Source organism: Gorilla gorilla, chromosome 18 (genome assembly GCF_029281585.2).
Source record: "Gorilla gorilla gorilla isolate KB3781 chromosome 18, NHGRI_mGorGor1-v2.1_pri, whole genome shotgun sequence".
In the NCBI taxonomy this organism is placed as follows: domain Eukaryota; kingdom Metazoa; phylum Chordata; class Mammalia; order Primates; family Hominidae; genus Gorilla; species Gorilla gorilla.
In genome coordinates, this window is record NC_073242.2 from 90,935,170 (window position 1) to 90,952,036 (window position 16,867).

General features: G+C 35.7%; 1 protein-coding gene across 2 annotated transcripts in view; it reads right to left on the reverse strand.

Moving 5' to 3' along the window:
• CDH8 (cadherin 8) overlaps positions 1 to 16,867 on the reverse strand; it is a 382,846-nt gene that overhangs the window by 183,613 nt on the left and 182,366 nt on the right. For both annotated transcript variants that reach the window (XM_055364446.2, XM_019012882.4), the window contains exon 4: positions 16,003 to 16,122. In XM_055364446.2, coding sequence (XP_055220421.1) covers positions 16,003 to 16,122 — 120 coding nt within the window. The remainder of the gene's footprint in view (positions 1 to 16,002; positions 16,123 to 16,867) is intronic.

Below are 16,867 nucleotides of genomic sequence, written 5' to 3' on the forward strand. Positions count from 1 at the left end.
CTTTCTTTGTCCATTCATCTATTAATGGACACTTAGATTGCTTCCAAATTTTAGCTATTGTAAACAGTGCTGCAACAAGCATAGAAGTGCTAATATTCCTTCGATATACTTATTTCCTTTCTTTTGGGTATATACCCAGCAGTAGGATAGCTGGATCAGATGGTAGCTCAATTTTTAGTTTTTTGAGAAACCTCCGAACTGTTCTCCATAGTGGTTGTCCTAACTTACATTGCCACCAATAGCGTACTATTCAGCCATAAAAAAAGAATGAGATCCTGTCATTGGCAACAACATAGATGGAACTGGAGATCATTATGTCAAGTGAAATGAGCCAGGCACAGAAAGACAAACATCACATGTTCTCACTTATTTGTGGAATCTACAAATCAAAACAATTGAACTCATGAACATAATGGTTACCAGAGGCTGGGAAAGGTAGTAAGGGGCTGGGGAGGGAGTGGGGATTGTTAACATCTAGAAAATAAATTGAAAAAATAAGTAAGACCTACTATTTGATAGCACAATAGAGTGACTATAGTCAATAATAATAACTTAATTGTACATTTTAAAATAAAGAGTGTAAGTAGATTGTTTGTAACTCAAAGGATAAATGCTTGAGGGGATGGATATCCCATTCTCCATGATGTGCTTATTTTACTTACATGCTTGTATCAAAACATCTCATATACCCAATAAATATACACACCTACTATGTACCCATGAAATTTTAAATAATAATAAGACAATAAAAATTTAAAAAATGAAGTTTCCCCATCAAAAAATAAAGAAACTTTTGTGATTTGTTTGTTTGCTTGCTTGGAGACGGAGTCTTGCTCTGTCTCCCAGGCTGGAGTGCAGTGGCACGATCTCGGCTCACTGCAAGCTCTGCCTCCTGGGTTCATGCCATTCTCCTGCCTCAGCCTCCTGAGTAGCTGGGACTACAGGTGCCCGCCACCACGCCCGGCTAATTTTTTTTTTATTTTTGTATTTTTTGTATTTTTAGTAGAGACGGGGTTTCACCATGTTAGCCAGGATGGTCTCGATTTCCTGACCTCGTGATCCGCCCGCCTGGGCCTCCCAAAGTGCTGGTATTACGGGCGTGAGCCACCGCACCCGGCCAGAAATTTTTATGGTTTTAATGTTTGCTCCCTCTTCAACTCATGTTGAAATTTAGATGCCATTGTAACAGTATTAAGAATTAGGACATTTAGGAGGTGATTAGGCCATGAGGTCTCTGCTCCCAGGAAAGAATAAATGCCATTATCACAGGAATTGGTTGTTTATAAAAATATGAGTTTGGCCCTGTTTTGTCTCTCCCTCTTGCCCTCTCTTTGCCCCTTTGCCAACTGATGTCTTATGCAGCAACAAGGCCCTCACCAGATGCTGCCACCTAGATCTTGGACTTCCCAGCCTCCAGAACTGTGAACAAATACACTTCTGTTTATTATAAATTATCCAGTCTGTGGTATTCTGTTATAGAAGCACACAACAGACTAAGGCAGAAATTCTATATGAAAACAGACATATACAAATAGTGACTCCCTTCAGACCTCTTCTGAAGATGCATAGAGGATTAGAGCTGACTTTTCCTGCCTCTTCACCTCTGAGATGGAAAACTCTGGCTACAGAATACTCAAGAGCCACAGCAGTACTGCCCTACTTAACAGGGAGCTAGGTGGTGTCATTAATTTATGCCTGTGAAACATTCTGAATACCTTAGGATCAAATTACTGTTGTGCTTATTCTCGCTCTTACATAAATATTTGCACATGTGAAAATTCAGCACCTTGACATTTACTGAAATGGTTGCATGGAAAAATGAGGTAAATTGACTCAGAGACAGGTGTTGGCAGTCAGCACAGTGGAAAACAGCCCTTTGTCAAAGTGACAACCATACGTGGTGTAGCAAATGTTCAGAAACCAGGACCTGCTGGAGGTGGATGGGCTAAAGGGTGGCTCTAAAATGATACTTTCTGTCAGCTGCTGTGGGTCTGAACACACAGCCTGGACCCTCTGGTCCTATACTTTATACTTCAGGGCTGCTCCACCAAGATAATAAGGCTGGTATTTGTTTTGTGTATTAAATGTAAACAAGACTCAATTTTACACGCTAAATCATTTTCAAGCCAATGTCTTATGTTACCAACAATTTTCAGTTACAATGTGACTCAGAATTGAGAGATGCGGGATTCAAGACAGTAATATTTGGCTTAATGCCCTTCAGTGACATTTCTCACTTTGGCAGAAAAGGAACTCAGGTAGCTGAGTGTAAATCATGTAGGGGGCGCTTTGAATATCTCAGCTTGAACCCTATAAGATGCTCTGGAAAGGAGCTATGATCATTCATCCTTAGATATAAAGAAATGGGATCTCAGGGATATGGAATATCTTAGTCAAGGTCATGCAACTAGGAAATGTTGGGGAGAGAAGTGAAACCTAACTCTGACTCCAAAGTTCACATTCAGAACTTTACATACCAAGTTGTCTCCCCTGAAATTCCAAAACACATTGCTTCAAACTTGAATCCTCTCTCTCTCAGAAACAGTGACCACTCAGAGGCTTAGCTTTTGTTTGTTTGTTTGTTTGTTTGTTTGTTTAAAAAAGTTTATATGTGTGCACGTGTCTTTATAGCAGCATGATTTATAATCCTTTGGGTATATACCCAGTAATGGGATGGTTGGGTCAAATGGAATTTCTAGTTCTAGATCCCTGAGGAATCGCCACACTGACTTCCACAATGGTTGAACTAGTTTCCAGTCCCACCAACAGTGTAAAAGTGTTCCTATTTCTCCACATCCTCTCCAGCACCTGTTGTTTCCTGACTTTTTAATGATCGCCATTCTAACTGGTGTGAGATGGTATCTCATTGTGGTTTTGATTTGCATTTCTCTGAGTATGTTTATTGCGGCACTATTCACAATAGCAAAGACTTGGAACCAACCGAAATGTCCAACAACGATAGACTGGATTAAGAAAATGTGGCACATATACACCATGGAATACTATGCATCCATAAAAAATGATAAGTTCATGTCCTTTGTAGGGACATGGATGAAACTGGAAACCATCATTCTCAGCAAACTATCGCAAGGACTAAAAAACAAACACTGCATGTTCTCACTCATAGGTGGGAATTGAACAGTGAGAACACATGGACACAGGAAGCGGAACATCACACACCGGGGACTGTTGTGAGGTGGGGGGAGGGAGGAGGGATAGCATTAGGAGATATACCTAATGCTAAATGACGAGTTAATGGGTGCGGCACACCAACATGGCGCATGTATACATATGTAACAAACCTGCACGTTGTGCACATGTACCCTAAGACTTAAAATATAATAAAGTTTTTTAAAAAGTTTATATGTAAAACAGAGCATTTGTTTGGCTTATTTCCTTCAGCGAATTTTTCAGTTACTTTAGATGACAGTCCTCAATAACCATTTTCCAGGGTATAGGAGGCACATTACTTTAGAGTTCACGTGAAATGTAAATAAGGCAATTCCCATTTTTAAGTGCGCTTTCTCCAAGTCTATTTTCCAATGTTATAGAAAATGATGTGATCTCAGAATATATTTCATTATGATGATTCTAGTATTTGATTATTGCAATTTAGTATAACTTGTGGATAGAAAATGAAACTTGATGGGTCAGGGTGGGTTCCTTTCTTCTAACTATTACAGGATAACTAAGGAAAGTTATGTATAGTGAGAAAAAACACAACCTGTGGCACATCAATAATCAGTTTCTCAATATCTGATCAATAACAATCTTGTACAGTTATGCCATAAGGGAAAGACTTTAAAAATATGACTTTGCAAAGTTGGTAAAACCTGGTTATTAAGAATGCCACTTTGATAGCAAGTCAGATTTAAACTCAAATGAATTGACTAAAGTCATACAGAGAGCAAAGTTAATTGTATAAGAACTGTATGGGGCCACTTCTTTCCTTGACCCCATTTGGTAAAGGAAAAACTAAGGACTAGCAAGGTTCATTCCCAGCTATCTCAATTACCAAATATTTTTACCAGCTCTACTGTCCCCTGACACATAGTAAGTCTTTTCTATCATTATAATTTGTGTCTAGGGTTGCTAATTTATACTCTGCTGAGAGTGAAAGCAAGAAAATAAAATCTGCTGTTTCACTTTGTAAACACAGTTATTTATTATTACTTTCATTTACAGCTCATGAATTCATTTGTCCATAAATGGCACAATTAGGCAATCTCAATTTCTGTCTTTAGAAGATCCTCAGGTGTTAGAGTGCAAAGGTGGCTTCTAAGATAGATAATACCACAGAAACAATATTAAAGTTAATGGAATGGAAGGAAAGTTCCAATAGTGCTGTGTCACACACAATAAAACTTTACCGCACATGAAAACTACCTTTAAAGAAACTCTCCAGATACGTAAAAAAAAAAAAAAAATCTATCTAATTATAGCTATGCTTGCATTCACCAACCAGTTCAACTCTGTTAACCTTATGAACACTATAATCTCTAATTTACTAAATTCCAAATTTCTGATCCTCATGGTGATATAAAACTGCCTAGCTCATAATAAAACTATCACACTTAAGATTCTGAATGGCAAATTACACATAATCACAAATTGTAAAGTGAGTCTAGTATAGTCCTTACATCACTTTTCTAGCTTCTCCTTTGTTTTATTTATATAGCCATATGTGTCTTAGATTCTGCCCATGAGAACTCAAAAACTGTGTCTTTTTCACTTATTTGAAACATAATACCAGACCCACAGGAGTTTGAAAAACCGACTTATCCTGCAGATATCTATTTTAAAAGAATGAGTGCAAAACCTATTTATTTTCATTTTATAACCATGCAATTTTCTAATTGCAAGGGGAAAAAAAAGTAAGCCTACAGATCGGTACTTAAACTCAAAATTACTTTTAAATTAGAGTTTTGCTCCAAGTGGAAAGTCTCATAGCTTTTTAAGGAACGAAGGACTGATTCTCTTGAGACTGAATATGCTTTGCAAGTGATTCCATTTTGAATTCCCGTACCCAACATTCCTGAATCATCCATATCCAGATGAATCAAAACTAATGATACTGGTAATTCAAGAATGTTCCATTAAGTTTCCACTTCCCTTTCATAAAGTCAAAATAAAATCATTGAAGTAATAATAAATTAATGATCTCATTGCCTTATATGTTTCCTTTATGACACTTTGGATAATAAGCAAGAAAATATCCAATTGGTATAATTTTGGCATAAATTTTTATGATGGCATCTCTCCAGTTCTTTAACCTCCATCAAGTCAAATCTATTTCTACCCCACACATTTTGTCCCTGATAGTGGAGATGATTAATAAGTATCTATTCACTTAATTGAAAATAATTCACTTAATTGAAATTAAAAATTAATCTAAATGAGAGCATCAAGGTGTTTAGAGTACCTGTCTTCTTTTCCTTTGTCCAGACTCCTCTACATTTTGCAGATGGGAAGCCTAATTCAGCGGAGGTGGAAATGTGACAGAAGTGGTCAGAAAACCGAGCTCTGAAGTTTACTACCTGGGTACTTCTCAGAAATTAATTTGCCCAGAGATTTTATTTCCTTACATGAAATGTAAGGACCATAAAACCCACTTCACATAGTTACTAAGAAAATTATTGAAATGGCACAAAATTTGTGATCAATAAATGGTAACTACCTTCTGCTTAATTTTTGGAACAAAATAAAACAGACTGGGATACTCAAGAGTTACATTCCACTGTAATAAATGAGAAGTCACTGCTTCTAGAAGGGAAGAGGAGACACAAAGCATCTAAAGAGAACACACTAGTGAAATGTTATGAGCTAGTCTTATGTAAAACTTACAGGCGCATCTTTATGTTCCTGGTCCACTATCAACAATCCCATAGCTACTGTTCCCTAATAATCAGATGCTGGGATATATTGAATATGACAAAAGATATATTCTAAGTTTTTAGAAAGCATCCATTTTTGAAATCCAGCATCTCCTGGCATCTGAAATTAAATGTATCAAAATCCTTCTGAAAAAGCCCATTTTCTAACCATGTTCATTCTGGATTTAACTGTCTGTGTTTGTTTTCTCATTCATGACATATTATTTGAACAACTATCATGAGATGGGCCTGGTTCTAAGCCCTGCAATGCATAGTGAGGAAACCATCCAAGATCCCTGTCCATATGGCACAAACTCTTTTTAAAAAACACAAAAACAATATTTTTGTCACAAAAAGAGAAATTATGGCCTCATGTTTTAGTCCAGAGAAAATTATTTCATAGGGATGTTTCTGAAATTTGACTTTATGAGGAAACAAATTGAGTATTTTCCTCTTCCTTCTACCTCTGCTCTCTTAGTGGATTCTTACTCATGCATCAGAGACTAACTTTGGCTTAAAGAAAAGTGGTCTCCAATGTTAATTAACCCCCTTCTGTAAGCTTCCAATCATTTTATATATATATATGTAATTAATATATAAAATTAATTATGGGAGGTGGGTGGAAACTTATGATGTTTCACTCTCTGTTAAACAAGAACATTAGATAATCCTTCTCTTTGGAAGTTACATCTAAAGTTACTTTTGCCATAACATTTAAAGCAATTATTGAGCACTGGAGATTTCTGAAGGAATATATTCCATGTAGTCTTAAATGCTGAGGATGCAGAGTAAGGTTATAGGAATGGGAGGGAGGGAACTACAACAATAAACATAAAAGATTACTGTCTATATCTATCAATCAATCAATCTGTCTGTCTACATCTACCATCTATCCTACACACACACACACACACACACACACACACACTTTTTTATTGTATAAGGAGTTATTACAAGTTAACATCTCTTGGATATTGGTTAATCTTTGATGCTGTTAGATAAACATGTTTTCCTATAAAATTAATGAAAACAAACCTTTGTTGTTCTTCACCAAATCATTTTGAATTAGTCATATGAAACAGAGCTAGATTTCCAAGGTCAAAAATGACACCACTATAGGAACCAAATATTCAATTTAATTCTGAAGGGACATGATACATAGAAAGCTGAGAAAAAATCCTGATCCTACCTGGTGTGTTCACATTGGATGAATGCCACTGGGGAATACATTTTTTCTTTTGCTTCCAACTAAACCCATCCCAACGCATCCCAGTGTAATATCAGGTGTTACATACTGAGGGGGCTGTGTAGTTCATAGTCTTTCTATCCAGCATGCACATATGCAGACCTTGGTTTCTCCAAATAGACATTTCTTTGACTCTAGCTATGGTCAGCACTGGAAAGCTCCTTGTGAACTTCAAAAAATGGTTTGGCCAAAGGTGGAAGTAACATGACCATCACACCACTTCAAGCTTACCCAAGTATATTTAACTGTTCTATGTGCTTGGAGTGGGGGGATTATTTTAATAATCATAAAACAATTAATATGACCTCAGCCCCTAGTTCATATATTGTATCTCCCACAGAAGACACCAAATGGGAAAATAAGTGATTGTTAAGTCATTGTGTGCACGCAGCTAGCTGTCCTCTTAACTACGAAATGAGACATAAAAACTGGAGAAGGATGACATTTGTTGAGGGTATACATCTGTATATATTGAGCAGACACCTATTAGAAACTTAAAATTACATTTCGTCACAATCATTATCATCATTTATTTTGGGCATTTCAGACAAATCAATGAGATGTAAAGTTAGGTACAAGTAAAATTAGTCACTTTAGTTTCTCATTATTCTTCTTCAACGTATTAATTCATTAATTTGCCCAACAAATATTTATTGTAAACTATATGTAGAGTTTGACACCTGTTTGGCATTGGCCATATCACTTAACCTCAAAGATCCTCAAAATCTTCATCTTTAATAAGATATGTTAAAATAGCTACTTTACTTGATATAGGGATTAAATAAGAGTGCAAGCAAAGACACTGGAGACACTGGCCACCAGCACAGTTTGTTGCTACCTACAATTTTTATTGTAATATTGATTCTTCTATCTGAAATGCAAAGAACATAAGAAAGGCAAGTTTCTTTCTCCATACTCTCTTTTGTCCTAAAACAATAATAGTATCATATGATATTATTCTCCTTCTCTTTAGTTGCTGAGAATGTGTGTATGTGTGTGTGGTGTGTGTTTGAAAGACCTGTCTCCCACCTGTCTTCTTACTCCAAAAATGTGGAAATCTATGCCCATTACTGCATTAAAAGAAAAAAAAAAGGAAATTGGATGAAGAGGGCATTAGGAGGAAACCCCACAGGTGACAAAAACCACTCTTTGGCTTCCTCCCAAGTCCTCCTGTCTATTGGCCTTGTGCCTAATATTTACAGGGAGAACTCCTGTGCTATGCCAAGAGGCTTACAAGGGACTCCACATGTAACAGAATTAGCCACCCTTACACCTCTCCACTCCTGGCTTCCCACTTCATGAGAGGGCATAATTTGGAGGGGGTGTGTGATTTTGTAAAGTGAATCAGCTGTGGGATTGGTAGAGCTACCTCATCCTTTAATCAGCACTTGGCATGGAAAGAGGTTCTAGGTCTCCTATGATGTAACTGTCCCAGCAATAGTCAAAATCTTACCTCCACTGCATGTCACTCCTGCCTTTCAAACTTTCAACTCCAAATCCAGCAGTTTTAATGAAAACAGGTGGTTTGTGTGGAACACAGCTGAAGGACTTTTCTACCTACCAACAATGCAAGAGCTTTTGGTTCTTCTAAGTGAAAATGTCCTATCACAAATATCACATTTTGTTTCATTAAATACAAACAAAAATAACAAAACTAATGATATTAGTGATATCCTTAATTTGTGAAGATCAAAAGCAAATGATGGGACATATATTTTTTCAATATCATGAATGATTAGAAGACAGTGTTAGTGCTTTTAAAAATTGGGTACTTAATGAAGAATTATGTATAAATAGACTTATATACTACCCATTTTGTGTTGCTATAAAGGAATACCTGAGACTGGGTAATTTACAAAGAAAAGAGGTTTATTTGACTCATGGTTCTACAAGCTCTACAAGCATGATACCAGCATCTGCCCGGCTTTTGGTGAGGAAGTTGTACTCATGGCAGAAGGTGAAGAGGGAGCAAGGCATGTCACATGGCAAGACAGGGAGCAAGAAAGAGAGAGGGAGGTGCCAGGCTCCTTTAAACAACCAGCTCTTGCATGAACTAATAGAATGAGAATTAACTCATTACTGAGGGGAGGGCACCAAATCATTCATAAGGGATCTGCCGCCATGACCCAAACACCTCTCACTAGGCCTCACTTCCAACATTGGAGGTCACATTTCAACATAAGATTAGGAGAGGACAAAAAATAATAATAAAATAAAAATAAAAATTGGGTACTTAAGTCACAAGAAGTAAAAGCACACATTCAAAGTCAGACAGAAATTAGTTACGTTTGGATTTCTAAATTGCAGATTACGTTTATTATGTATCGAAAAAGTTCTTCAAGTAAAATCTTCTAATACCATTGAGAAAATGAAAACTATTTAATTTCTCAATATCACCCTGATCATCAATTTATCTTTTCCCCTGAGCACACAGCCCTTTGATTTCCTCATGCCAAAAGACCTTATTTAATAGCTCCCCTTACCCCACATTTTCATTTCTTAAACTACCATTAGTTTTTCAGGACACATTCTCTGTTATCATTACTCTAAAAAATACTTTCTTGCTCTTCATACATGTTTGCTAAGTTGGCATTGTCCTCCATCCCTATGTCATGAACCCTATATTATGTGTAGTATTTATCACACACAGCATTTCAATCTTAGTGCCCACAACACTGCAGCATGTAGATATTGACTAAGCATTGAATAATGTGAAGTATGAAGACATTCCCACCTATAAATGTATATCCCAGCATTGTTCATCTGCCTGAGTTTATCTCAGTATCCACCCCTTCTCAAATGTCTTCACTAAGCAAGTTCTTCAGCCAGTCCTCTTGGCACTGGAAATTATAATCTATGCAATCCTGATTAAAAAGAGGCCCTGTGTGTAAGCAATTTATCATTTTGACTCAGAAGGCATAAAAAGGACTCAGTTCCATGAAGGCATTCCATGAAGACTCCATGTATTATCTTGATTTTTCTAAGAAAGAACCATTCATTACATGGATTTTTTTTCCCAAGGAATATTTTTTACTTAGCTCATTTTTACAGGTTCCACAGAGACAAATGTTGTTTGTACCCAATGAAGAAAAATGGTCTGAGTTTCAAAAAAAGGTCAATGAATTAACTTAGTTTATTTTTAAGCAGGTTATTTTTCATACTCTCACTTGCCTGGAGCAAAGTTTAGGCTGTTCTGAAACTTTACCCTGGTCTCTTTAGATAATTAAGCATTTATTATTCACTTGCCTTGCATTTTATTTAGATTTTCCATCTTCAATCACCTAGGATGGACTGCATCTGTTTTCTCACTGCTGTCCTCAAATTAGTGCCTTTTAAATAAATGCCACATTTCTCCTTGTCTATGCCCAAAATATTACAGGCAAACATATGGTATTGGGGGTGGCAGGGAGGGGAAAACAAAAAAAAAACATTTTAAGAATACAAATAAACTATTTTCAGCCTTTTGAAGTACCATAATAAAAACTATTCACAAGAATGACAATTCATTTTACAATTACTACTGCCTTCCATTTTCTCTGATGCTACACTGTCTCCAACACCTATCGATAGAGGAGGCCTGAACCTGCTTCCAAGTTCTTTAGGTCTCTTTTCAAACCAATGTCATTCCCTGGTATGAACTATACTGCTTGAAAGTTAAGTGGGAAGCAAGGGAGAAGGTCAAAAATTGAGGTATGGGATCAGGCAGATTCACCTTGAATCCTGCTTCAAACACCTTGGGCAAGAAACATGCAAGTCAAACTCAGTTGTCTCATCAGTAAAAGTGAAATGACATTAATACCTACCTCAAAATATTGTGTGGAAAAAATTAAATTAAATTCAATAATGTATGCAAACCCAGTTAGCACAATGGCAAGAACATAGTAAGAGTTCAATAAATAAAGTTCTTGTTCTGTTCTTTTTATTCTTCCTGTTATGATTTGACAGAGGAATTTATCTACAGGTGAGAAAGACATTTTACTTCATTCTCTCTGAAACACAGTTTTGTCATTTGCAAAATGGAGACAGAAATTCTTCACTCCACAGTTTGGTTTAGTGTTTTGTCAAACCTAAAAGACTGTATACACACAATGATTTGGCTTTCTATTGTTGCTGTTATTATTAGCAGCACTAGTAGTACCATCACAGTGACCTCTGGAATAGGAAGATATATTAATAACCATTTCTTCTTTGTTTAGTGGTCCCAGAACTTTCTATCTCCTTGTATGATCTAGAAGCAAATCTGAGCAAGAGTTTATTATGGTCTCAAGGCTCATTTTTGCAAATACTAAAATAGCATTGTGTTGCCTAGACACTTAAAACATAGTATGAGATTTGGAAAAAGCATGAATGCTAGTCCTAAATGAATTTCAAACAAAACAATCATATCTGAGATTAATATGGTGTTCTTCCCATCAGAGAAACAGATAGAAGTATAGACTGGATACAAAGCTTTATTCCCTGGATGTTTCCTCTTACATCTTCTCTATGAATTGTGGCAAGCTTTTCTCTTTCTATAAATTTGCACTTTCTTCCTCCTTCCCTTTATCCTTCCTGCTTCTTTTGCACATCCCTCCCGGCCTTCCCTTCCTCCAGCTCTCCCTGACTCCGCTGTTCGTTCCTTCCTTCCTTCCTTCCTTCCTTCCTTCTTTCCTTCCATCCTTCCTTCCTTCCCTCTTTCCCTCATTCCATCCTTCACTACTTACTGAAGGACTTTTAGGTGCCTGACACCTAGGCATAGGGATGCCTAGATTTGCAAAATCAACAAATCATACAAGCCCCGTTCTTTCCTGGACCTTGCACTCTAGCATGGTAATTAACTTAAAAAATATAAACAAGTCAATAAACAAGACAACCCTGATTTTGTTAAAGCTCAAAGAAGAAAATAAAGAACAAATGGCATATCTCTCTGCGCTCTTAAGGTGATAACTGAAACAATAGAAGAAGCTCTCTCTGATATGTTATGGCAACAGAAAATTCCATGAAGTGAAACGTAACAAGCAAGGGGAGAGCAGAACTTATCTGTTCCAAATTCCAGAGTTCTGTTTTTAGCACTCTTGCGAGGAAAAAACAAGATGCATACAAGATTTATTGTCTCATGCTCTGGTTTATTTTTTGTTATTGAAAATATAACAGCAAAGAAGAGCTGACAGTGGTCAATGGACAATCTTCTTTATAAAGAGTATGAATGTGACTGCCTTATGTAACCCGGTGAGGGACTGTTCACTGTCACAATATCGATCATTTTAGCTACAGATTTGACCCTTGATAGTATGCCAGAATCCTGGTGTAAAAAGGAGCTAAAGGTTGGTCCCACATATGTGGTGATGTGTAATGGTATTCAGCCAACATTTTCCAACCCATCTATGCTGGGTCACTTCCTGAAGTAATGGGCAGACCTATCATGTAAAGAGCCATCTTATTAGGTGCTCTTAGAGGTATGTGGGTCTTAGGTAACGAGTCTCTGCTTATCCATGACATTTTCTTTCTTTTGCTAGAATTTGGATTCTTGGGTCAAAATTAGTAGCCATTCATAATGTTTTTGACCCATAGCATGCATTTTTAAAATCAATGTATATATTAATATTCCCATTATCAGTTTATCCACCAAGTACTTGCTATTCCTGCATATTATAGTTTTTAATATCACATTTGCTAAATCTATAGAATTAAAAGTTGTTTTCTTCATATACATATATGTGTATATATACATGTACATATATGTATGTATAAACATATATGTATATACATATGTATGTGTGTATATACAAGCACATATTTACATACACATGTGTATATATGTATACATATATGTGTGAATATATATGTATACATATATGTGTGAATATACATGTATATATGTATATACATATGCACACACACATGCACACATATACACATACACACACACACACACACACACACTGCGGAAGACACAGAAGCCCACTGCTTGCATTTTCCTGCCAAAGGATTAATTTAAGGATTTCCATGCAGTTAGCTGAGACCCTGTAGCTGAAGTACCTTTAGGCTTGACCTCAGGATCCAAGTCAAGACCCTGCTTTCCACAGGCACATCCCAGCCAATGACTGAGCATGGTGGGTTTATTAAAGCCTGGCCGTTTATGTGCAACATGAGACTCCTTTTAAGAGTAATCTTTGCTCCAGGGGTCCCATTGTTTTGGTCAAGATGTTGTCAGATCTACATTGCCTTATACTGCTTTTTCTCCTCTTTAATCGCATGGGTAGAAGATCTGCATTTGATAAGAGGAACTTCCATGTCCAAGTCGGCTACATACCCCTTTTATTTTTCACAGTCATAAGCCCCTAATAAGCCATTGGCACTCCTATCTCTGTCTCAGCATTCTATTTTCCAAAGGACCCAACTAATACACATCTTTTGGTCCCCACAAAGGGGGTATTTGCTTTCCATATGCTTACAGATTTTAAACTCTAGATGTTCAAGGCCATTGCCTCTTTTTTCCTTGTTTTTCTAATAAAAAATGTCAAACAATGTCCTTAATCTATTTCTGCTTAGCTTGTATAACCTCCTTTAAAACACACACACATTTTATCAGTCTCAATTCTTTTTTTTAAGAGAGAGGTCCTCAAAGATAGAGTCTAATTTAGATTCTTAGGGACAACTAACACTTACTGCTTTCATTTGAACACACTCAAGCATAATTTTGCAGACATTTACCCAAAAATGTTTACATTCCACTCATACATATTTATGTTTCATCTAAAGAACTTAGTCTGACTTTTATCGATTATTGAATTTAGCTTCTATTTTTATTTAAATTGTGTCCACCTTACTTAAAAACCTCAACTTCATTCACCCAACATTACTAAGAAAATATTATGTGAATTCTTCAAGTATCATCTATCTCCATTACACTATCCACTATAATGCCAAATAAACTTTCTAAACTATAAATCAGACAATTTGATATCTGTCAGATTGGAAGTGATAAAACTAAAATGAGTTTGTGTTGATATATATACACATTATGCTGAATAAAAATGTAAATATTAAATGTTGCTGACAACAGTTAATTAAACAAATGGCAATCTATATCACTGAAACTTATAATTGTCCAAATCCTCTCACTTAGCAGGGGGTTTTTATTATTTATACCCCATAGTAATTTATTCCTAAGAAACAAATTATCTAAATGACATTACCATGCTACCCTTATTTATGGTGGAAAAAAGTCTGTCTTTTGAAATGGATTATGAGATACTTGTAGACTGAGATTAGCCTTTGTAATTTTGTTCTCTCTATATTTAATCCAGTGCCTGGCACACAGTGAATGTGTATAGGTATGTCAATAGGTATTTTCTGGATTAATGTCTATTTTGCACTGGGAATGGTGAACAAAAAGACCCAACTGAACAAATAGCCAAGAAGAGAACATTACTCAGGTCCATTTTGGCATCTAACACATTTCTGTCTTACAGAAGACCCTGTGCCATAGTTATTACCTATTAAACTGAAGTTCAAAACAAATTTGACATTAGTATCGAAATAAAAAACCAGGGTGTGAGTCCCACCTCTGCTATGAACTCTGCCACTGTAACTTTGGCCAAGTTATAGGACATCTCAAACTTGAAGGCAGCCACCTGCTCTGCCATTTCAGGATCATCAAGGGACCCAAATGAGAAAAAGTTTAGAACAGACTTCCTTTTGGCTGCGGAAGGATATATAATTATACCCCTAATTAATGTGTTTTACAAGAGTTCTTTCCTGTTTCCAAATCTAAATTCAATTTTACGCCCTGACCTATTTATATATAAATGTACTTTTCCTCAGTATTAAATGTATTAAGATTTTACCCTTTGAATTTAAAAGAAAAAAGCAAGGATAGTCTTTAAATTTTTAATTTAATTAATAACTGAATTAATGGTAAGTCATGGAAATTTATCTCAACAGCGCTGAAAAGTCATGAATCAAAGAAATAATAATATATGTATATGTGCCTGTACCTTGAATTTTTCTATTTGGAAACTTACATACAATACCACTGGATATAGAAGAAAATATACAAAAAAGATATTGCTTTTTAAACAATAATTGTTCTTAATAATAGTTTTTAAATGTGCTACAACAAAACTTCACAGGATTTACAAGTCAGACAAAATATGTTTGATCTCTTAATATACTGTTAAATTAAAAAATTAAAAACATATATCTTCATTTATAAAAAACTTATTTTTATAAAGCTATTTTTTAACCTGGTTTAAAAAGGCTGTTTGTTAGATAACTTACTTCATGGCTTATAAAATCTGTACCACCAGATCACAGGGTATTAGCTGGATTTAATATTGACCATAATAATATCTTCATAAGAGCTCTAATGGATATATATGTATCGTGTTTTACAAGGAGGAATCTAGTAGCAAATGTAATAATATCTAAAGTGCACTGAATGATTACCACATGACGTGCACTGTGTGTTTGGTATTTATTGTTTTATCTGATCTTCATCACAATGTTATGTGGTATGTTCCATACCCATTTTACAGATGTGCAAATTGGAACTTAGATACTTTTCAAGCATCACACAGCCAATAAGCAACTGAATTTTCACTTAAATCTACTATTTAAGTTTCTCTGATATATAAGCACATTCTTCCCTTTATTCCAGGATGAAAAATGGTGTCAGACCGTGTGTTCAATAGGTGATATCCTACAAATACTCTGTGATTTGTCGTAATCAGCATCAAAAATGGTTGTAGGGCTCACTGTGTACCTCATGTCGCATATTCAAATATTATTGATGCAGGCAGTGAAGTACTTACACTTAATATTTCATAACCCAAATCCCAAGAAAAGCGTTTCCCTGAAGCAAAAACATGGCAAATATAATTCGAAATTTAGGCCACAAACCTGTTTCAGGCTCAATGGAAAAATAAGGCTGCCCTTCCAATATACTATAAACCAACTTTGCACTGTTTCCATAAACTGGGTCATCAGCGTCGGTCGCAGTGACGTTAGTGACAGACGTACCTAATAAAATAGAGAAAGAAAAAAGATGATAATTAACACATTGTCCTTTGCCAAAAGCTACATTTTGTCAAGTATTTTATACAGAAATCCATGTGTAGGGAATAAAAGGAAAAGAAATCTTTTAAAAAAGTTGAAGATAAACTGCTCTCTCATAACTTCAACAATATCTAAGTCTTTTAAAAGAAAGAGTCCTGGAGTACTATATAAAGATACTTTTAGTATCTGTATTATTTAAGATTCCTTTGTAGCTTTCATTTTAAAGATAAGTATTAGAAGCATGCGGGCTTGGAGAATATGCAAAGGAATCCTAACAAAGGAATATGAAATATAAGGTTAATAATATAATATACCATGTCACATTTACATCTTACAAAAGTACAACTAAACGTACCTGGAAAAATTGGCTGCTGAAAAGCTGTACAGAAATATCAAAAGAATATTTTATCCCATCTTGTTTAATTATTCAGAATATAAAATTAGATCTGAATCACCAATTAATCATCTTGCTTACATAATTGGGCATAATGGATAACAGAATCATAACCTTTTTTTCAAATTTATTTTTTATTCACTCATTCATTCAACAATTGAGCATATACAGTTTGCCTGTTATGGAGTATATATATATAAATACAGGGGAAATTTAATGCCAAGATGGAGAGCGTTGGCTTTACCCTGTAGGAAATAGGGAAGAAATTTCAGTTAAAGAGCAAACCTATACATTTTGGATTTAAAGAGCAACCAA